The 16,895-nt window shown below is 45.0% G+C and overlaps 2 protein-coding genes across 2 annotated transcripts in view; one reads left to right on the top strand and one right to left on the bottom strand.

The window, feature by feature from the left end:
• The window catches only part of USP35 (ubiquitin specific peptidase 35), a 94,310-nt gene extending 93,813 nt beyond the window's left edge, over positions 1 to 497 (bottom strand). The window contains exon 1 of the mRNA XM_082343312.1: positions 386 to 497. The gene's annotated coding sequence lies outside the window, so the exon portion shown is untranslated. The remainder of the gene's footprint in view (positions 1 to 385) is intronic.
• On the top strand, positions 428 to 3,373 carry KCTD21 (potassium channel tetramerization domain containing 21; the record flags this gene model as incomplete). The annotated part of the gene is made up of 1 exon (XM_082343395.1): positions 428 to 3,373. The coding sequence occupies one exon, from the start codon at positions 428 to 430 to the stop codon at positions 1,208 to 1,210; it is 783 nt and encodes a 260-aa protein (XP_082199521.1). The 3' UTR covers positions 1,211 to 3,373.
• Between the last annotated feature and the right edge of the window lie 13,522 nt (positions 3,374 to 16,895).

The raw sequence follows: 16,895 nt of genomic DNA, 5'->3' as shown, positions 1-16,895 counted from the left end.
TGACTACCCAGATGTTATGGACTGAATGTTTGTGTCCCCCAAAATTATATGTTGAAATCCCAACCTCCAATGTGATGGCGTAAGGAGGTGGGGCCTTTGGAAGATTAGGTCATGAGGGTGGAGCCCTCATGAACAAGATTACTGCCCTTATAAAAGAGATTCCAGAGAGCTCTCTTGCCCCTTCTGCCATATTAGGACACAGTGAGAAGACAACCCTTATCAGACATCAGATCTGCCCCTACCTTGATCCTCAACTTCCCAGCCTCCAGAACTGTGAGAAATAAATGTTTGTTACTTAAGCCACCCAGTCTACAGTATTCTGTTATACCAGCCCCAACAAACTAAGATATCAGATATGGTTAGGTAATGGTCATTTCTTACTTACCTCTCTCTGTAGTACTACTTTCCAGCACCCCAGCCTCCTGCCATGTCCGACCCCATCACGCTGAATGTCGGGGGGAAGCTCTATACAACCTCACTGGCAACCTTGACCAGCTTCCCTGACTCCATGCTGGGCGCCATGTTCAGCGGGAAGATGCCCACCAAGAGGGACAGCCAGGGCCACTGCTTCATTGACCGTGATGGCAAAGTGTTCCGCTACATCCTCAACTTCCTGCGAACCTCCCACCTGGACTTGCCCGAGGACTTCCAGGAGATGGGCCTGCTCCGCAGGGAGGCTGACTTCTACCAGGTGCAGCCCCTGATTGAGGCCCTGCAGGAGAAGGAGGTGGAGCTGTCCAAGGCTGAGAAGAATGCCATGCTCAACATCACGCTGAACCAGCGTGTGCAGACGGTCCACTTCACTGTGCGTGAGGCACCCCAGATCTACAGCCTCTCCTCTTCCAGCATGGAGGTCTTCAACGCCAACATCTTCAGCACCTCTTGCCTCTTCCTCAAGCTCCTCGGCTCCAAGCTCTTCTACTGCTCCAATGGCAACCTATCCTCCATCACCAGCCATTTGCAAGACCCCAACCACCTGACTCTGGACTGGGTGGCCAATGTGGAGGGCCTGCCTGAGGAGGAGTACACCAAGCAGAACCTCAAGAGGCTCTGGGTGGTGCCAGCCAACAAGCAGATCAACAGCTTCCAGGTCTTCATGGAGGAGGTGCTGAAGATCGCGCTGAGTGACGGCTTCTGCATCGATTCTTCTCACCCACACGCTGTGGATTTTATGAACAATAAGATTATTCGATTAATACGGTACAGGTAAAAGGACCCCAGCAACATTGGAGGGGGGCTTCCCAAAGCCAAGATCTTGGAGAGTGTCTCGCCAGTGGTGTGAGGCCGGCCACTGTACTAACCTGTATTAATCGTGTAGCAGGACTTGATTTCCCCCGTGATGCAGTCCACCTGTAGGAATCCACATGTCCTCTTGACAGAGCCACCTTTTTCCTTGCTACTTTGAGCTGGGGATGGGCAGTTTGCTCTAAGTGAATAGTCTGCCAACATGTCCTAAAGGAGGCCACAGGAGGACTTCTTGGCTAGACAAAGGAACAGCAGTTTTTTCTTGGGTCCAGCTCTCTATCATTAGGCGGTGCCTCACTTAGCCACCTGTAAACAGAGCCTCTGGTGGAGGAGATGGGGTGAGAACAAGAGGCTCCCTCTAGTTTCCCAGGACATGAAGTACCCAGAAATTCCCATCCTGCCTGCCCCTCCGTCCCTGGGATGTGGCCAGAACCTTGGACTTGCTTGGCTGGCTTGGAAATGAAGTGGGTAGTGAGGGTGGGATTTGAGCCTGGCATGGCCTGGAGGAGTTAGCCTCCAGGCGGGGTTCAGAAGATGGGGATATCCCTCTTGACTGGGCCAAATCTAGGCCTTTGGGGATTTCCGGCTTCAGAAATAAGCTGCTGTCCCTGCGAAGATTTGAAAGTATCTGGAGCCAGTGCAATGAAAGGCGCTTCATAATGTGGCCTGATACCTGACTTTTGTAATCCTTTCCCCAAGAAGTTGAAGTGTCATTGAAACAGATCATTTAAAACAAATATATTATGGACTCTCAGGGTTGGAAAATGATTCAGCAGTCGCTCAGTCCTCCCACACCCCCAGCACACCCCAGCGCATTTGCGGCTGAGGGCTTCTCCCCAGTACCTTCAGGAGATCAACTATCCCTGCTTGCATACCCTCAGTGACAGGAAGTTCGTCATCCCCAAGGCCAGCCCCTGCCATAGTTGGCTGTTAGAAAGTCCTTCCTTATATTGAGCTGAAACCTGTCCTTCCACAACCATTTTCTGGTCCTGGTAGACCTTCCTTCTCACCCAAATGTGTATTTTCTCTTTCAAAATAGTTCACTTTGAGAGGCCAGATACCTATTTTGAAAATATTATTACTCGGTATTAGGATTCCTCTCAGGATTTGTCTTCAGAACCAAGGTTAGCCCCTTTCATTCCCTGTAAGTCATCCCCATTTTGTTGTGGGTTTGCTTCATTTGTGACCCTCCCTCCTCCCCAGACATGACTGTGCATAGCTTTTGACCATCTTCTGTTGAGTTTGAAGATTGCTGCCCCAGAGGAAGGAGACCAGGGTCTTGGCAATGTGTAACAAGGAGCCTGGGAGTGATCTGAACCATAACATTGCCCTTGGAGTAAGCGTCCAGCCCTTAAAACACTGCTCTGAGGATGTGGGCTTCCCCTGCAGTAGTTTCTGGGCATAACCAGCCCATGGACCTCCTTGGGGTGAGACCCTGAGCCGCCACTTCCCAGGGAGTGATGAGCAGTGCATGTCTCAGAGCTGCACATTATGATTCATCCCTGGCGTGAGGGTGGCCTTGGGGGTCCCAGAATCTTCCCCACTGTGCAGGGGCCCTCAGACAGAGCCAGAGAAGTCTGGTGCCACAGGTGCCTCCAGGGGATGGTCCGAGGAAGGGGCTTCCCACAGTTACGCCCTGTGAATAGGGAGCTTGTATGCTGGGCTGTGGGCAAGGCCACATCCCTTAGGTAATAAAGGTCTTTTCCCCCCTACAGTGGGACCCAGGAGTCTCTGATAACTGTCCCATGCCACCAGGCCAATGGTATTCAGAAAAGCCACTCAGGAGAACCCAATTTAGACCAGCCAGCAGAAGCTGTGACCATAGCAGAACAGTTTAAGGAAGAAATCTCATAAATCACCACTGTCTCTTTTTCTTTTCCATAAAAATTCTTTCTCCATCTTTTCGGTGCTTCTTAATTCAAGCAGCTTGACTTTAGAGAAAGCACAGGTCCTGTGAAGCCACTAATTTGCTGTGTGACTTTATGCAAGTCACTTACCTCACTGAGCCACCTCTGTTTCTTCATCTGTGAAATGTGCATAACAGTAACACATTAGCCTACCTACCTCACAGGGCTGTTGTGAGGATCAAATGAAATAATTTATGTGAGAATACAGTATAATTGATAAATGGTTGTTATTATTTTGTGTCTACATATAAGGGAAAAAACCTTGGCTTTGGAATCAACCTGACCTGGGTCTGAATTCTGGCTCCATCGCTTGCTGTGTAACCTTGAACAAGTCCCTGGGCCTCCCTGATTTGTTTCCTCATCAGATAACAACCCCACCTCCTAGTGTTCTGTGACTTGGTTGTGTATGTGAAAATTCCTAGCTAGGCCTGGCCCATAGGAGCTCAATAAATGTTTGCTCTTTTAGGAGTAATGATGGACTGTCATGCAGGAGACACCATGAGCATATAACAATTTAACAAGCCTTCTGGGGCACCTGGTGTATGGTCCCTGAGGATGGGAACAGCCACAGATAAGTTTAGTCTGGAAGAGCTTAGAGGGCCACACAGTGTGCTGTGGGAACTTGGGGAAAGCAAGCTTAGTTCTCAGGGCATAATGGATGATCGAGCTGGGCCTTTAAGGGTAAGTTGGATGGTAACAAACTGAGCAAAGGAGGGCACCGTGGGCACTGGAAACGCCATGAGCCGAGGCCCGGGAGCCATGCAGGTGAGGCTGCACGCAGGGCGCCCGCACAAAGGGAGCCACAGGCAGTACACGCAGGGTCCTCACTGTGCACGTCTCCCTCAGGTGAGTGCAGCCACCTGCTCGGTGCAACAGAGAGATACTGAGCCCGCAGGCGGCACCATCCCAGAGGACCAGTGAGTCGGGGTGGGCTGGGAGGCAGGCATGTGATTCTTGTCATGAGCCCCTAGCTGCCCGGAGCGAGACGCAGTGGTGGTCCGTGATCTCAACCGGACTCAGTTTATTTAGCCTTTTGCACAGCTGAGAGCTTTGTCCCAACTAAAGGGCAATTCTGGGCACACGACCTTGTCAGCTCTCTGTTCCTCCCCGAGGCATGCAGAGGGATGGTCAGGGAGGGTGCTCTCCAGGGAACCCTAAGGCACTTTGGCGTGACCACTTGGTGAGACCTGCCACCAAACAGGGCCCCTGCATGCTGGAAGGTCAGCAGTAGCTGTCACCTCAGGCACCTCCTAAAGCTCTTTGCCCTTTTATGAAGGGCAAGCCTTCTGATGCTAGGTTCTGTCTTTGGGCCAGAGCTCCCTGTGCAGAGGTGGCCATGGCACCCCCCTTGCCAAGACCTCAGTGCCCTACACAGCCCCCCAGGCTAGGATGTGGTCACTCTGCTTTGTAAACTGCTATGTGGCCTAAAACATAGCGCTTTTGTAACTGCACCTTTGTTCACCCCAAACTTCCAGCTTTCTTTTACAAATTACTCCTAAAACAGGCTACTGTAAATGGAGGCATAGCCAAGATCAGCCTAGGCCAATTTCTTATGTGTCCAGAGCACCAGCCCATCCCTTTCCTGAACTGTGGTCTGTTCACACTGACCACCTGAGTCTGCCTGTATCTCACAGGGCTCAGGGCTGGTTGGGCAGTTGGCAGGGAAATGAGACCCCGTGATCATCTTGCAGAGCAAAACAACCTTGATAACTGGCCCATCAAAGGGAGGGGCCCAGGCTTCTTTCCAGGCCTTGTGGGGTCCTGGCTCTGGCAGCTCCGTCTATCCAGACAGCCCTGTGACCTCAGTCTCCTTCAGAACCTTCAGGACAGTGTGGCACCAGACAGCTATGGAGACAGTCTGGTGACATGCTCACCCCAGTCTGGGGCACAGGGACCAAGGGGGGCCCTGAAGAGAAAAGTTGGCCTATGGAAACCAGAGGATCACTGAGCAACCCCTGGTACCCAGAACCCCACCCGACACAAAGGACAACAAAACAAGCTCTGTGGTGCCACTGCTTAGCTCTGACTTCTGGGCAGGGAGTACATGCCCAATCAGGTGTGTCTGACCTCACTGCCCCCTCTCCTGGACCTATTTTCCACCAACTTCCCTGGCCCTCCCACCCCAATATATGTATTTGGGAGTATTTCAAAACCTTTATCAACATTTCCCAGTTAACTGACAGCCCTAGAGTGTTCTATCCCATTCTTATGTCAGTCCCTCCCAAAAGCCTAGGTTCCCTTTTACTGAGGTGCTGGGTAAAGGCTCAGTTGAGTCACAAATCCTCTAGAGATCCTGCTGCATTGTGACATGGGTTCTCCCTTCCCAACCCCAATTAGTTCACTTTATAAATCCAGTACTGAATTTGCTTAAAAAACACCCTTTTGTTTGGCATCTCATAGGTTGCCAAGCTCCTTCCTGTCCATAGTTCCATTTCACAGAACCAAAGAATGACCATGCCATGCCATTCCACACCTCGCCTGCCCTTTACTACTTTGTCTACATAGCAAACATCTGCTCATCCTTCAACACTCTGCATGAGCCTTGCCTCCTTGGCTCACCAAGTAGAGTTACTCCCAGCCTGCTTTGTACCACCCTGTATCTGGTGTGGACTTTTATCAGCATACCGCAGCTGTTCACAGGCAGTGTTGTGCTGGTAAATATTTAACAACTAGCTCTCATGGAAACGCACTGATCTGTAGCATCAGCCAATTTCCATGGTGTAAATACTCTCACAGTAGTCAATTTCAAGTCACCAACATGAAGTCACTGATCATCGGGGAAGAGAGGCACACAATGGGCTCTGGAGAGCCGGAGGGGGCCTGCTCCAGCACACCTCCGTGTCTCCCACTGAACCACATGCTTCTGAGGGCAAGGGCTCTGGCTGGCTCTTTGTATCACCAGTGCCCAGCACACAGAAAGTGCTCAACATATGTTTGAGGGACCTCTGCCACCTGTGGAATATGACATTTTTACCTCCCTGATGTCCTCTCTTGTTCAAACTCCATCTTGCTCAAAAGTCTTGCTCAAACTTTTTCCTATAACACAAGAAAAAGTCCAAAGTTCCTGGCTCTTTATATACAGGCTTCAACCTACTTAAGAGCACAGATTCTGGAGTTAGACTGCCTGGAATCAAATCCTGGCTTTGCCACTTAATGGCTATGTGACCTCTGGCCAGTTACTTAACCTCTCTCTTTCCTTGTCTGTAAAGTTGTGGTAATAGTACCTATAACCCATAGGGCTGTTGTAAGGGTTTGATGAGGAATACATCTTCAGCTTTTTGAATAGGGCCAGGAGTATAGTAAGTGCTCTACTTACTACATTAATTACTACCATTACTATAATTATTACTATCATCATCATCATTATTTTCTGTCCTCATCTTTCATTGCTGTCTTACTTGCTCATGCCCTCAGTGTCCCCTGCATAGTCCACATGGATTTTTAACTCCTGACCTTTGCCCAAGGCATTCCTACTGCTTAAGGCAACCCACTTCTCCTCTCCAGTGACCCAAACCCTGTCCATCCACAGTGGATACCCTTCTCACCCTCCACCACCCTCTCACTGAGCCCTTCCTCCTCTGGTCTTTCAGTGCCCTTCTGGTTGGCATCTCCAGGGGTCTGAGAATCAGATCTCAAATCACATGGTCTGTTTATTCACATACTCTTTTGAACACCTGACATATACCAACCCCAGGGCTGGGCTCTGAGAAAGCAAAGATGAACCCTGAACATTCCTGATCAGGGTGTGCAGTGGGGGAGAGAGACAGGTAAACAAATTCCAATAGGATGGGCAGTGCGAAGGTGGAAGTCTGTCACAGGTGGAGTGGACCACAGAGATAGGATAGCCTCAATGTTGACACCACTTTACAGTTTAACAAAGCACTTTGCTTTCTTTTACTCATTTAATCCTCCCAACAAGGCTCTGAGAGAAGCAACACAGGAGGGGCTTTTTTTTAATAGATGAGGATGAAACGACTTGCATGTGAACACACTGTGTGTAAGTACAGTGCCTGAACATAGTAGGCCCTTGGCTAATTATGAAATTGAATTATATGTCATTTAATTCAAATTAAGTGGCCAAGTCAAGGTGAGAACCCAGTCTGAATCCTCCTTCAGGATTATTTCCCCTCAGTTGTGAGGCCAAGGACAGAACCAGGTCTCCAAGTGCCAGGACTCTGATCCAGGCTTTTCCACAATGTTCCAGGTGACCTCGGGTAAATCACTTCACTGAGCTGGGCCAGACAGCATCCTTGGTCGAAGGCAAAAAGGTAGAGTTCAGCTCTACCAGCTAGAAATCTCTTCTAGCCAGAGTTGGCTGGAAGAATGATCCTCCTAATTCTGGAGTTATGTGAGCAGAGACCAAAAAAATCCCTTGATGGGGCTGTCATGGGCTTCTAGCACTGGCCTGGCCCCAATTGTCTTCTCCCAGCCTTTTGTGCTGTGAACATAATACTTGGTGACAGAGCAGTCCTGGGATTTTTGTATTTTCCGGTATGAAATGCTGGACGTTATTAAGTGCTTCTGGAGCTAAAACAACCAGGCAAAGTGGAGTCACTCAGATGTCATGTCATACTACTAATATTCCCTTGAGTGAAGTCCGAAAGCTTTTGTGAGGATGAGGCTTATTCCACTGAAACATGGTGCTCCCCACCTCCTTAGAAGGGGAGGCAGATGAGACAAATCTCAGCATCCCCACATCATCATTCCTGAGCAAAGAAAGGGGCTTCCTTACTTGGCGGCTAAGAAAAAGGACTGTCAGAACGTGACATTCATTGGCTATTTTTGGCATAGAATCTGAGAATGCTGTCCTAGAAGGAAATTTGTAATTGACCATCAAAGGCGAAGAGGAAAGAGAACTGGCTTTCAGTCAAGCAGACCAGTCCAAATCCTGGCTCTGCCGTGTGACCTTGGCAAGCACCACCATCTCTCTCTGTCTCAATGACTTCATCTAGGAAGTGGGGATAAGAATACCTGCATTCCCTACCTCGTAGAGTGATTATAAGGATGAAGTGAGAAGTACATGGAGAGCGCCTGGCTCCCTCCTCTTGGCCCTGGACTTCGTGCTGTCCACACTGGATGGGGAGATCTCTCCTAAAGCAGGGACCACCTCTCACACCTCTATATCCCTGGCCTTCAGCACACTGCTTCCAAGGGGAGCTCCTCAGTTCACATTTGTTGAATAAATGACTGAACTCCACCTCTTTACCCTTACCCATTAGGAAACAGGTCCAGAGTGGTGGAGGGACTTGTCCCAGTTACACAGCCAGGGAGGACCCCAGGACCCTTGACTCCCAGCCCTCTCTCTCCCATACACTACGCCTTGTGCATGCCACATTTGGCAAAGCCCTCTTTGCACATTGGAGCCTTTCTTCTTCTTCTTCTTCTTTTTTTTTTTTTTTTTTGGAGCCTTTCTTCTTTCAGCCTCTTGGTTGGCGAGCAGCAGACTTGGAACAAGAACCCAGATCTGTCAGGCCCAAAGCCATGAGCTTATTTTATGAGGTGCACCAAAAGCTCAAGTGGGGCCTACGCAGCTTTTTAAATCTGTTTCCCAGCCGTGAGTTTAGCTAGTTCTGCAGGTGATGAGCATCCGTTGGGAAGATGCCTCACCACCCTACCTCCCTGCATAAATCTGACATTGAACAGTGGCCAAAATCAGAGGCTGAAGGCCAAATGGCCTTGCCTGCTCCCCTTCAGTCGATCTTTGTTGCCAAAAGCAAAGAAACAGGACATAGTCTCTTTCATCAATTCTAAGACACATATTTTTTCACATTCCAACATCTCTGAAATCAGGCTGAGACTTAACAATTGATAGTATCTTTCAATTATAATTGGCATTATTTATTCTTATGTGGTAAAACATAAAATAAACTTGTGTCTTGAAATTGTCTTAGGTTAAATGAAATCCAACATTAACCAACAGTGGCAATGTCACTGCAGGTCTGCATACCCTTTCCCCTGGGCTAATTAGACCCTGGAAGCTTTGCCCCTGGCCCAACATCCTTATTTCACAGATAGGGAAAATGGCCAGGGCCACAAAGCCAATCAGTGGTAGGGCTGGGTCAACATCCTGTGAGCTGGACCTGCTCCTCCCCACCTCCTTTATTGTTATTAACACTTCTAATCCTCACCAGAGCCCTGTGAGATAGGAACAATTTACTCCCCCTATTTTCCAAGTGAATGCTATGGAATGAATTTTGTTCCCCCAAAATTCATATGTAGAAGTTATATCCTCCAGTACCTCAGAATACAACTGTATTTGGGGGACTTCCCTGGCAGTCCAGTGGTTAAGACTCTGCGCTTCCACTGCAGTGGGCGCAGGTTCCATCCCTGGTCAGGGAACTAAAAGCCCGCATGGTGCAGCCAAAAAAAAAAAAAAAAGAATACAATTGTATTTGGAGGGTATTTAAAGAGGTAATTAAGTTAAAAGAGGTCATTAGGATGGACCCTAATCCTATATGACTGGTGTTCTTTTAAGAAGAGGGAACTTGGACAGAGACAGACATACGAGGGAAGACCATATGAAGACACAGGGAGAAGTTGGCCATCTGCAAGCCTAGGAGGGAGGCCTCAGAAGAATCCAATCCTGTTAATGCTTTGATTTTAGATTTCTAACCTCTAACACTTTGAGAAAATAAATTTCCGTTATTTAAGGCGCCCAGTCTGTGGTACTTTGTTATGGTAGCCCTAGCTGACTAGTACAGTGAAGAAGCTGAGGCACAGAGAAGTAAAGCAGCTAGGAAGAGGCTGAGGGAGGGTTTTGCACTCAGGCAGTCGGCTCTATAACTGATGCTCCGAACCACCACCTCCACCATGGAGAAGGCCTCATGGCTTCAGCCCAAACAGTGCCACTACCGGAGCGGGCTTGTGCTTCTTGGCCCCCAGGCAGCCTGGTGAGCCTAGATGAGCTCGTGGCGGCTCCTCTGTCTCAGATTCCTCCAGCTGAGTGTGGTATGTCAAGCTGTGATAGGCTTGGGGCAGAGTGGAAAAGATGGACCACAGTGGTGGGGTTGAGAACAGAAAATACACACACACACCCAGACACACACACACCCAAACACACACACCCCTTGTTCCCACACACACCCCTTGTCTCCTAGAGCACTGTTCTTCCTCCTCTTCACGCTGCCTTGGAATTACACCATAAGGCAAACACAGTCTAATGCTCAACGCTGGTGTGGATCCTGTCATTAAAAACCCAGTTCCAAGTAACAACTACCACTGGCCAAGCACTATGAGGGGTGTTATATGATCTCATCTAATCTTAACAAAAATCTGGGAAGTCACTATCATAACATTCATTTATAAGTGAAGACACTGAGGCCCATGTAGATTAAACAGCCCAAGGGAATGAAGCCAGAAAGTGGCAGAGCTAACTGCAGATCAAGTCTTTCTGATGCAGAAGCCCAGAGCCCTCAAGTTGCACAATACCCAGAGGCTCTGTTTGCACAAAATAATAGAATTCAATATGACAGCTGCTCCTTGGAGTTGTGCAGCACCCCAGAACTGTGAGGCTCCCCTTTCCCCAAACTCCTAGTGTTTCTTTTATTTTCCTTCTAGTTTTATTGAGATGTGATATAATTATACTGAGATATAGTTGACATACAGCACTGTATAAATTTAAGGTATACAGCATAATGACTTGACTTACGTATATCATGAAGTGATTGTCATAGTAAGTTTAGTAAACATCCATCATCTCGAATAGATACAAAATTAAAGGAAAGAAAAAAATGTTTTCCTTGGGACGAGAACTCAGGATTTACTCTCTTAACATTCAAATATATCAATCAGCAACATTAATTATATTTATCATGTTGTACATTATATTCCTTATAACTTATTATTTATCTTATAACTGAAAGTTTGTACCTTTTGACTGCCTTCATCCAATTCCCCCTGCCCCCAGCCCCTGCCTGTGGTAACCAAAAAACTGATCTCTTTTTCTACGAATATGTTTGTTTTCAAAGCATAATTGAACTACAGTGTTATTTCCTAGTGCACAACATAGTGATTCAATATTTCTATACATTTCAAAATGATCACCATAATAAGCATAGTTATAATATGTCACCATACAAAGATATTATGTAGTTATTGACTATATTCCCCACTCTGTACATTTCATAACCCTGACTCATTTATTTTGCAACTGAAAGTGTATTTCTTAATCTACCCCACATATTTCTTTCCTTCACCCACCCCCTACTTCCCCTCAGGCACCCACCTGTTCATTCTCAGTATCCATAACTCTGTTTCTGTTTTGTTATGTTTGTTCATTTGTTTTGTTTTTTAGATTCCACATATATGTGAAATCATACAATATTTATCTTTTTCTGTCTGATTTATTTCACTTAGCATAACCTGTAGCTCCATCCATGTTGTCACAGATGGCAAGATTTTATTCTTGTTTATGGCTGAGTAATATTCTGTTCTATATGCATATAGATATAGATGGATAGATAGATCATTATTCTTTTATCCATTCATCTGTTGATGGGCACTGAGGTTGCTTCCTTATCTTAACTATTATAAATAATGCTGCAGTGAACATAGGGGTGCATACATATTTTCTAATTAGTGTTTTCATTTGCTTTGGATAAACACCCAGGAGTGGAATTTCTGGATCATACTGTAGTTCTATTTTTAATTTTTGGAGCAATCTCCATACTGTTTTTTTTTTAATTAATTTATTTTATTTTTGGCTGCTTTGGGTCTTTGTTGCTGCACACGCTTTCTCTAGTTGCAGCAAGCGGGGGCTACTCTTCGTTGCAGTGAGTGGGCTTCTCATTACGGTGGCTTCTCTTGTTGCAGAGCACGGGCTCTAGGCTCACGGGCTTCAGTAGTTATGGCACACAGGCTCGGTAGTTGTGGCGCACGGGCTTAGTTGCTCCGCAGCCTGTGGGATCTTCCCGGACCAGGGCTTGAACCCATGTCCCCAGCATTGGCAGGCAGATTCCTAACCACTGCGCCACAAGGGAAGCCCCTCCATACTGTTTTACATAGTGGTTGCACCAATTTACATTCCCACCAACAGTGCACAAGGGTTCCCTTTTCTCCATATCTTGGTCGACACTTGTTATTTATTGTCTTTTTGATAATAGCCATTCTAACAGGTGTGAGGTGATATCTCATTGTGGTTTTGATTTGCATTTCCCTGATGATCAGTGATGTTGAGCATCTTTTCATGTGCCTGTTGGCCATCTGTATGTGTTCTTTGGAAATATGTCTGTTCAGATCCTCTGCCCATTTTCCAATTGGGCTGTTTATATTTTTGATGTTGTGTTGTATGATTTCTTGGTATATTTTGATATTTATTTTTATTTATTTATTTATTTATTTGGCTGCGTCGGGTCTTAGTTGCGGCACACGGGATCTTCATTGAGGCATGTGGGATCTTTCGTTACGGCGCACAAGTTTCTCTAGTTGTGGCGTGTGGGCTTCTCTCTAGTTGTAGCATGAAGGCTCAGTAGTTGTGGCACATGGGCTCTCTAGTTGTGGCGCACAGGCTCCAGAGTGCTTGGGCTCAGTAGTTGTGGCATGCAGGCTCTCTAGTTGTGTCGCACGGGCTCTAGTTGCAGTGCGCGGGCTTAGTTGCCCCGTGGCATGTGGGATCTTAGTTCCCGACCAGGGATCAAACCCGCATCCCCTGCATTGGAAGTCAGATTCTTAACCACTGGACAACTAGGAAAGTCCCTCTCGGTATAGTTTGGATATTAACCCCTTATTGGATGTCTCATTTGCAAATATCTTCTCCTATTCAGTAGGTGGCGTTTCATTTTGTTGATAGTAGCTTCCTTCACTTTGCAAAAGCTTTTTAGCTTGATGTAGTTTTCATTTGTTTATTTTTTGTTTTTACTCCCTTGCCTGAGGAGACATATCCAAAAAAAAATTACTAAGACCGATGTCAAAGAGCTTACTGCCTGTTTTCTTCTAGAAGTTCTATGGTTTCAGGTCTTACATTTAAGTCTTTAATCCATTTTGAATTTATTTTTGTGCGTGGTGTGAGAGAGTAATCAAGTTTGATTCTTTTGCATGTACCTGTCCAGTTTTTCCAATGCCATTTATTGAAGAGATTGTCATTTCCCATTGTATATTCTTCCCTCTTTTGTCATCCATTAAATGTCCAGGTAAGTGTGAGTTCATTTCTGGGCTCTTTATTTTGTTCCATTGATCTTATGCCAGTACCATACCATTTTGATTATTGTAGCTTTGTAGCATAATTTGAAACCTGAGCACACAGTACCTCCAGCCTTGTTCTTTCTCAAGACCGCTTTGGCTATTCAGGGTCTTTTGTGTTTCCATACAAATTTTAGAATTTTTTTTTCTAGTTCTGTGAAAAATGTCATTGGTATTTTGATAGGGATTTTATTGAATCTGTAGATTGCCTTGGGTAGTATGGTCATTTTAATAATATTAATTCTTCCAATCCATGAAAACAGTAGCTCTTTCCAGCTGTTTATGTTGTCTTCAATTTCTTTCATCAGTGTCTTATAGTTTTCAGAGTACAGATCTTTTACATCCTAAGTTAGATTTATTCCTATGTATTTTATCCTTTTTGATATGATAGTAAATGTGATTGTTTTTTTAATTTCCCTTTCTCATTGTTTGTTGTTAGTGTATAGTATAGACATGCAACAGATTTCTGTATATTAATTCTGTATCCTGCAACTTTACCGATTTCATTGATGAGTTCTAGTAGTTTTTTTGGTGATGTCTTTAGGATTTTCTGTGTATAGTATCATGTCATCTTCAAGCAGTGACCATTTTACTTCTTCCTTTCCAATTTGGATTCTTTTTGTGTCTCTTTCTTGGCTGATTTCTGTGGCTAGGACTTACAATACTATATTGAATAAAAGTGGTGAGAGTGGGCATCCTTGTCTTGTTCCTGATCTTAGAGAAAATGCTTTCAGCTTTTTACTGTTGAGTATGATATTAGCTGTGGGCTCGTCATATATGGCCTTTATTATGTTGAGGTAGGCTCCCTCTATACCCACTTTATTGAGAGTTTTTATCATAAATGGATGTTGAATTTTGTCAAAGCTTTTCTGCATCTATTGAGATGATCATATGATTTTTTTCTTCAATTTGTTAATGTAGTATATTACATTGATTGATTTGCAAATATTGAACCATCCTTGCATCCCTGGGATAAATCCCACTTGATTATGGTGTATGATTCTTCACTGTATTGTTGAATTTGGTTTGCTAGTATTTTGTTGAGGATTTTTACATCTATCTTCATCAGTGATATTGGCCCATAATTTTCCTTTTGTCTGATATCTTTGTCTGGCTTTGGTATCTGGGTGATGCTGGCTTTTAGAATGAATTCAGAATTGTTCTTTCCTCTACAATTTTTTGGAATACTTTCAGAAGGAGCAGTGTTAACTCTTCTCTGAATATTTGGTAGAATTCACCTGTGAAGCCATCTGGTCCTGGACTTTGGTTTGTTGGGAGTTTTAAAATTACTGATTCAGTTTCATTACTGGTAACTGATCTGTTCATATTTTCTATTTCTTCCTGGTTCAGTCTTGGGAGAGTGTACCTTTCTAAGAATTTGTCCATTTCTTCTAGGTTGTCCATTTTGGGGGAGTATAATTCTTCATAGTAATCTCTTATGACCCTTTGCATTTCTGTGGTGTTGGTTGTAAATTCTCCTTTTTCATTTCTGATTTTATTGATTTGGGCCCTCTTTTTTCCTTGATGAATCTGCCTAAAAGTTTATCAATTTTGTTTGCCGTTTCAAAGAACTAGCTCTTGGTTTTATTTATCTTTTCTACTGTTTTTTAGTCTTTTTTTCATTTATTTCTGCTCTGATCTTTATGATTTCTTTCTACTAACTTCAGAATTTGTTTGTTCTTATTTTTCTACTTACTTTAGCTGCAAGGTTAGGTTGTTTATTTGAAATTTGTCTTGTTTCCTGAGGTAGGCTTGTGTCACTATAAGAACTGTTTTTGCTGTGGCCCAGAGATTTTGGATCACTGTGTTTTTGTTTTCATTTGTCTACAGGTATTTTTTTATTTCTTCTTTGATTTCTTCAGTGATCCATTGGTTGTTTAGTAGCATATTGTTTAGCCTCCATGTGTTTATGTTTTTTTGAGATTTTTTTTTTCTTATAGTTGATCTCTAGTCTCATAGTGTTATGGTCAGAAAAGATGCTTGGTATGATTTCAATCTTCTTAAATTTACTGAGGCTTGTTTTGTGGCCTAGGATGCGCTCTATCCTGGAGAATGTTCCATGAGCACTTGAAAAGAATGTATTCTGCTGCTTTAAATCCATTTGGTCTAATATATTATTTAAGGCCTGTGTTTCCTTATTTTCTGTCTGGATGATCTGTCCATTGGTGTAAGTGGGTGTTAAAGTCCCCTACTATTATTGTGTTACTGTTGATTACTCTCCTTTTATGGATGTTAGCATTTGCCTTACATATTGAGGTGGTCCTATGTTGGATGCATATATATTTACAATTGTTATATCTTCTTCTTGGATTGATCCCTTGATCCTTATGTAGTATTCTTCTTTGTCTCTTGTAACGGTCTTATTTTGAAGTCTATTTTGTCTCATATAAGTATTGCTACTTTGACTTTCTTTTTTTATATATATATAAATTTATTTATTTATTTATGACTGCATTGGCTCTTTGCTGCTGCATGTGGGCTTTCTCTAGTTGCAGTGAGCGGGGGCTACTCTTCATTGCGGTGCATGGGCTTCTCACTGTGGCGGCTTCTCTTGTTGCGGAGCATGGGCTCTAGGTGCGCAGGCTTCAGTAGTTGTGGCACACAGGCTCAGTAGTTGTGGGTCACAGGCTCTAGACCGCAGGCTCAGTAGTTGTGGTGCACAGGCTTAGTTGCTCAGTGGCATGTAGGATCTTCCCAGACCAGGGCTCGAACCCGTGTCCCCTGCATTAGCAGGTGGATTCTTAACCACTGTGCCACCAGGGAAGTCCTACTTTGACTTTCTTTTTATTTCCATTTGTGTGGAATACCTTTTTCAGTCTGTATGTGTCTCTAGATCTGTGATAAGTTTCTTGTAGGCAGCAATTATATGGATCTTGTTTTTGTATCCATTCGGCCTGTCTGTGTCTTTTGGTTGGAGCATTTGGTCCATTTACATTTAAGGTAATTATCAATATGTATGTTCTTATTGCCATTTTGTTAATTGTTTTAGATTTGTTTTGTAGGTCTTTCTTCCCCTTTCTTCTTTTGTTCTCTTCCCTTGCGATTTGATGACTATCTTTAGTGTTATGCTTGGATTCCTTTTTCTTTTTTGTGTGTATATCTATTATAGATTTTTGTTTTGTGGTTACCGTGAGGTTTTTATATAGCAGTCTATATATATATACATGATTGTTTTAAGTTGCTGGCCTTTGTTCTGGTCAGTTGCCATGCCCTGCCTTGTGTGGAGGCTGCCAGCTGCTGATGGGCAAAGCCAGGTCATGAAGCAGCTGCCTACAGAGCCTCAGGGGTCCCAGGGCTAGTACTGGCCCATTGGTGGGCAGAGCCATGTGCTGGGTGGGTGGTTACAGGAGTGGGGTTCCCAGATCTAGTGTTGGCCTGCTGGTGGATGGGGCCAGTTCCTGACATGGCTGGCTGCTGGGTCTGGGGTACTCCAGAGCTAATGTTGGCCCACTGGTGAGTGGGACTATATGCCAGGGCAGCTGGCTTAGGGGTCCAAAATGTCTCAGTGCTGGTGTTGGCCTGATGATTGGCAGGGACAGTGCCCAGGGGAATCCCAGAGCTAGTGCC

This window comes from Balaenoptera borealis (genome assembly GCF_965194805.1).
Source record: "Balaenoptera borealis genome assembly, chromosome: 11".
NCBI classification, from domain to species: Eukaryota; Metazoa; Chordata; class Mammalia; order Artiodactyla; family Balaenopteridae; genus Balaenoptera; species Balaenoptera borealis.
This window is presented reverse-complemented; position numbering and strand designations above follow the sequence as displayed.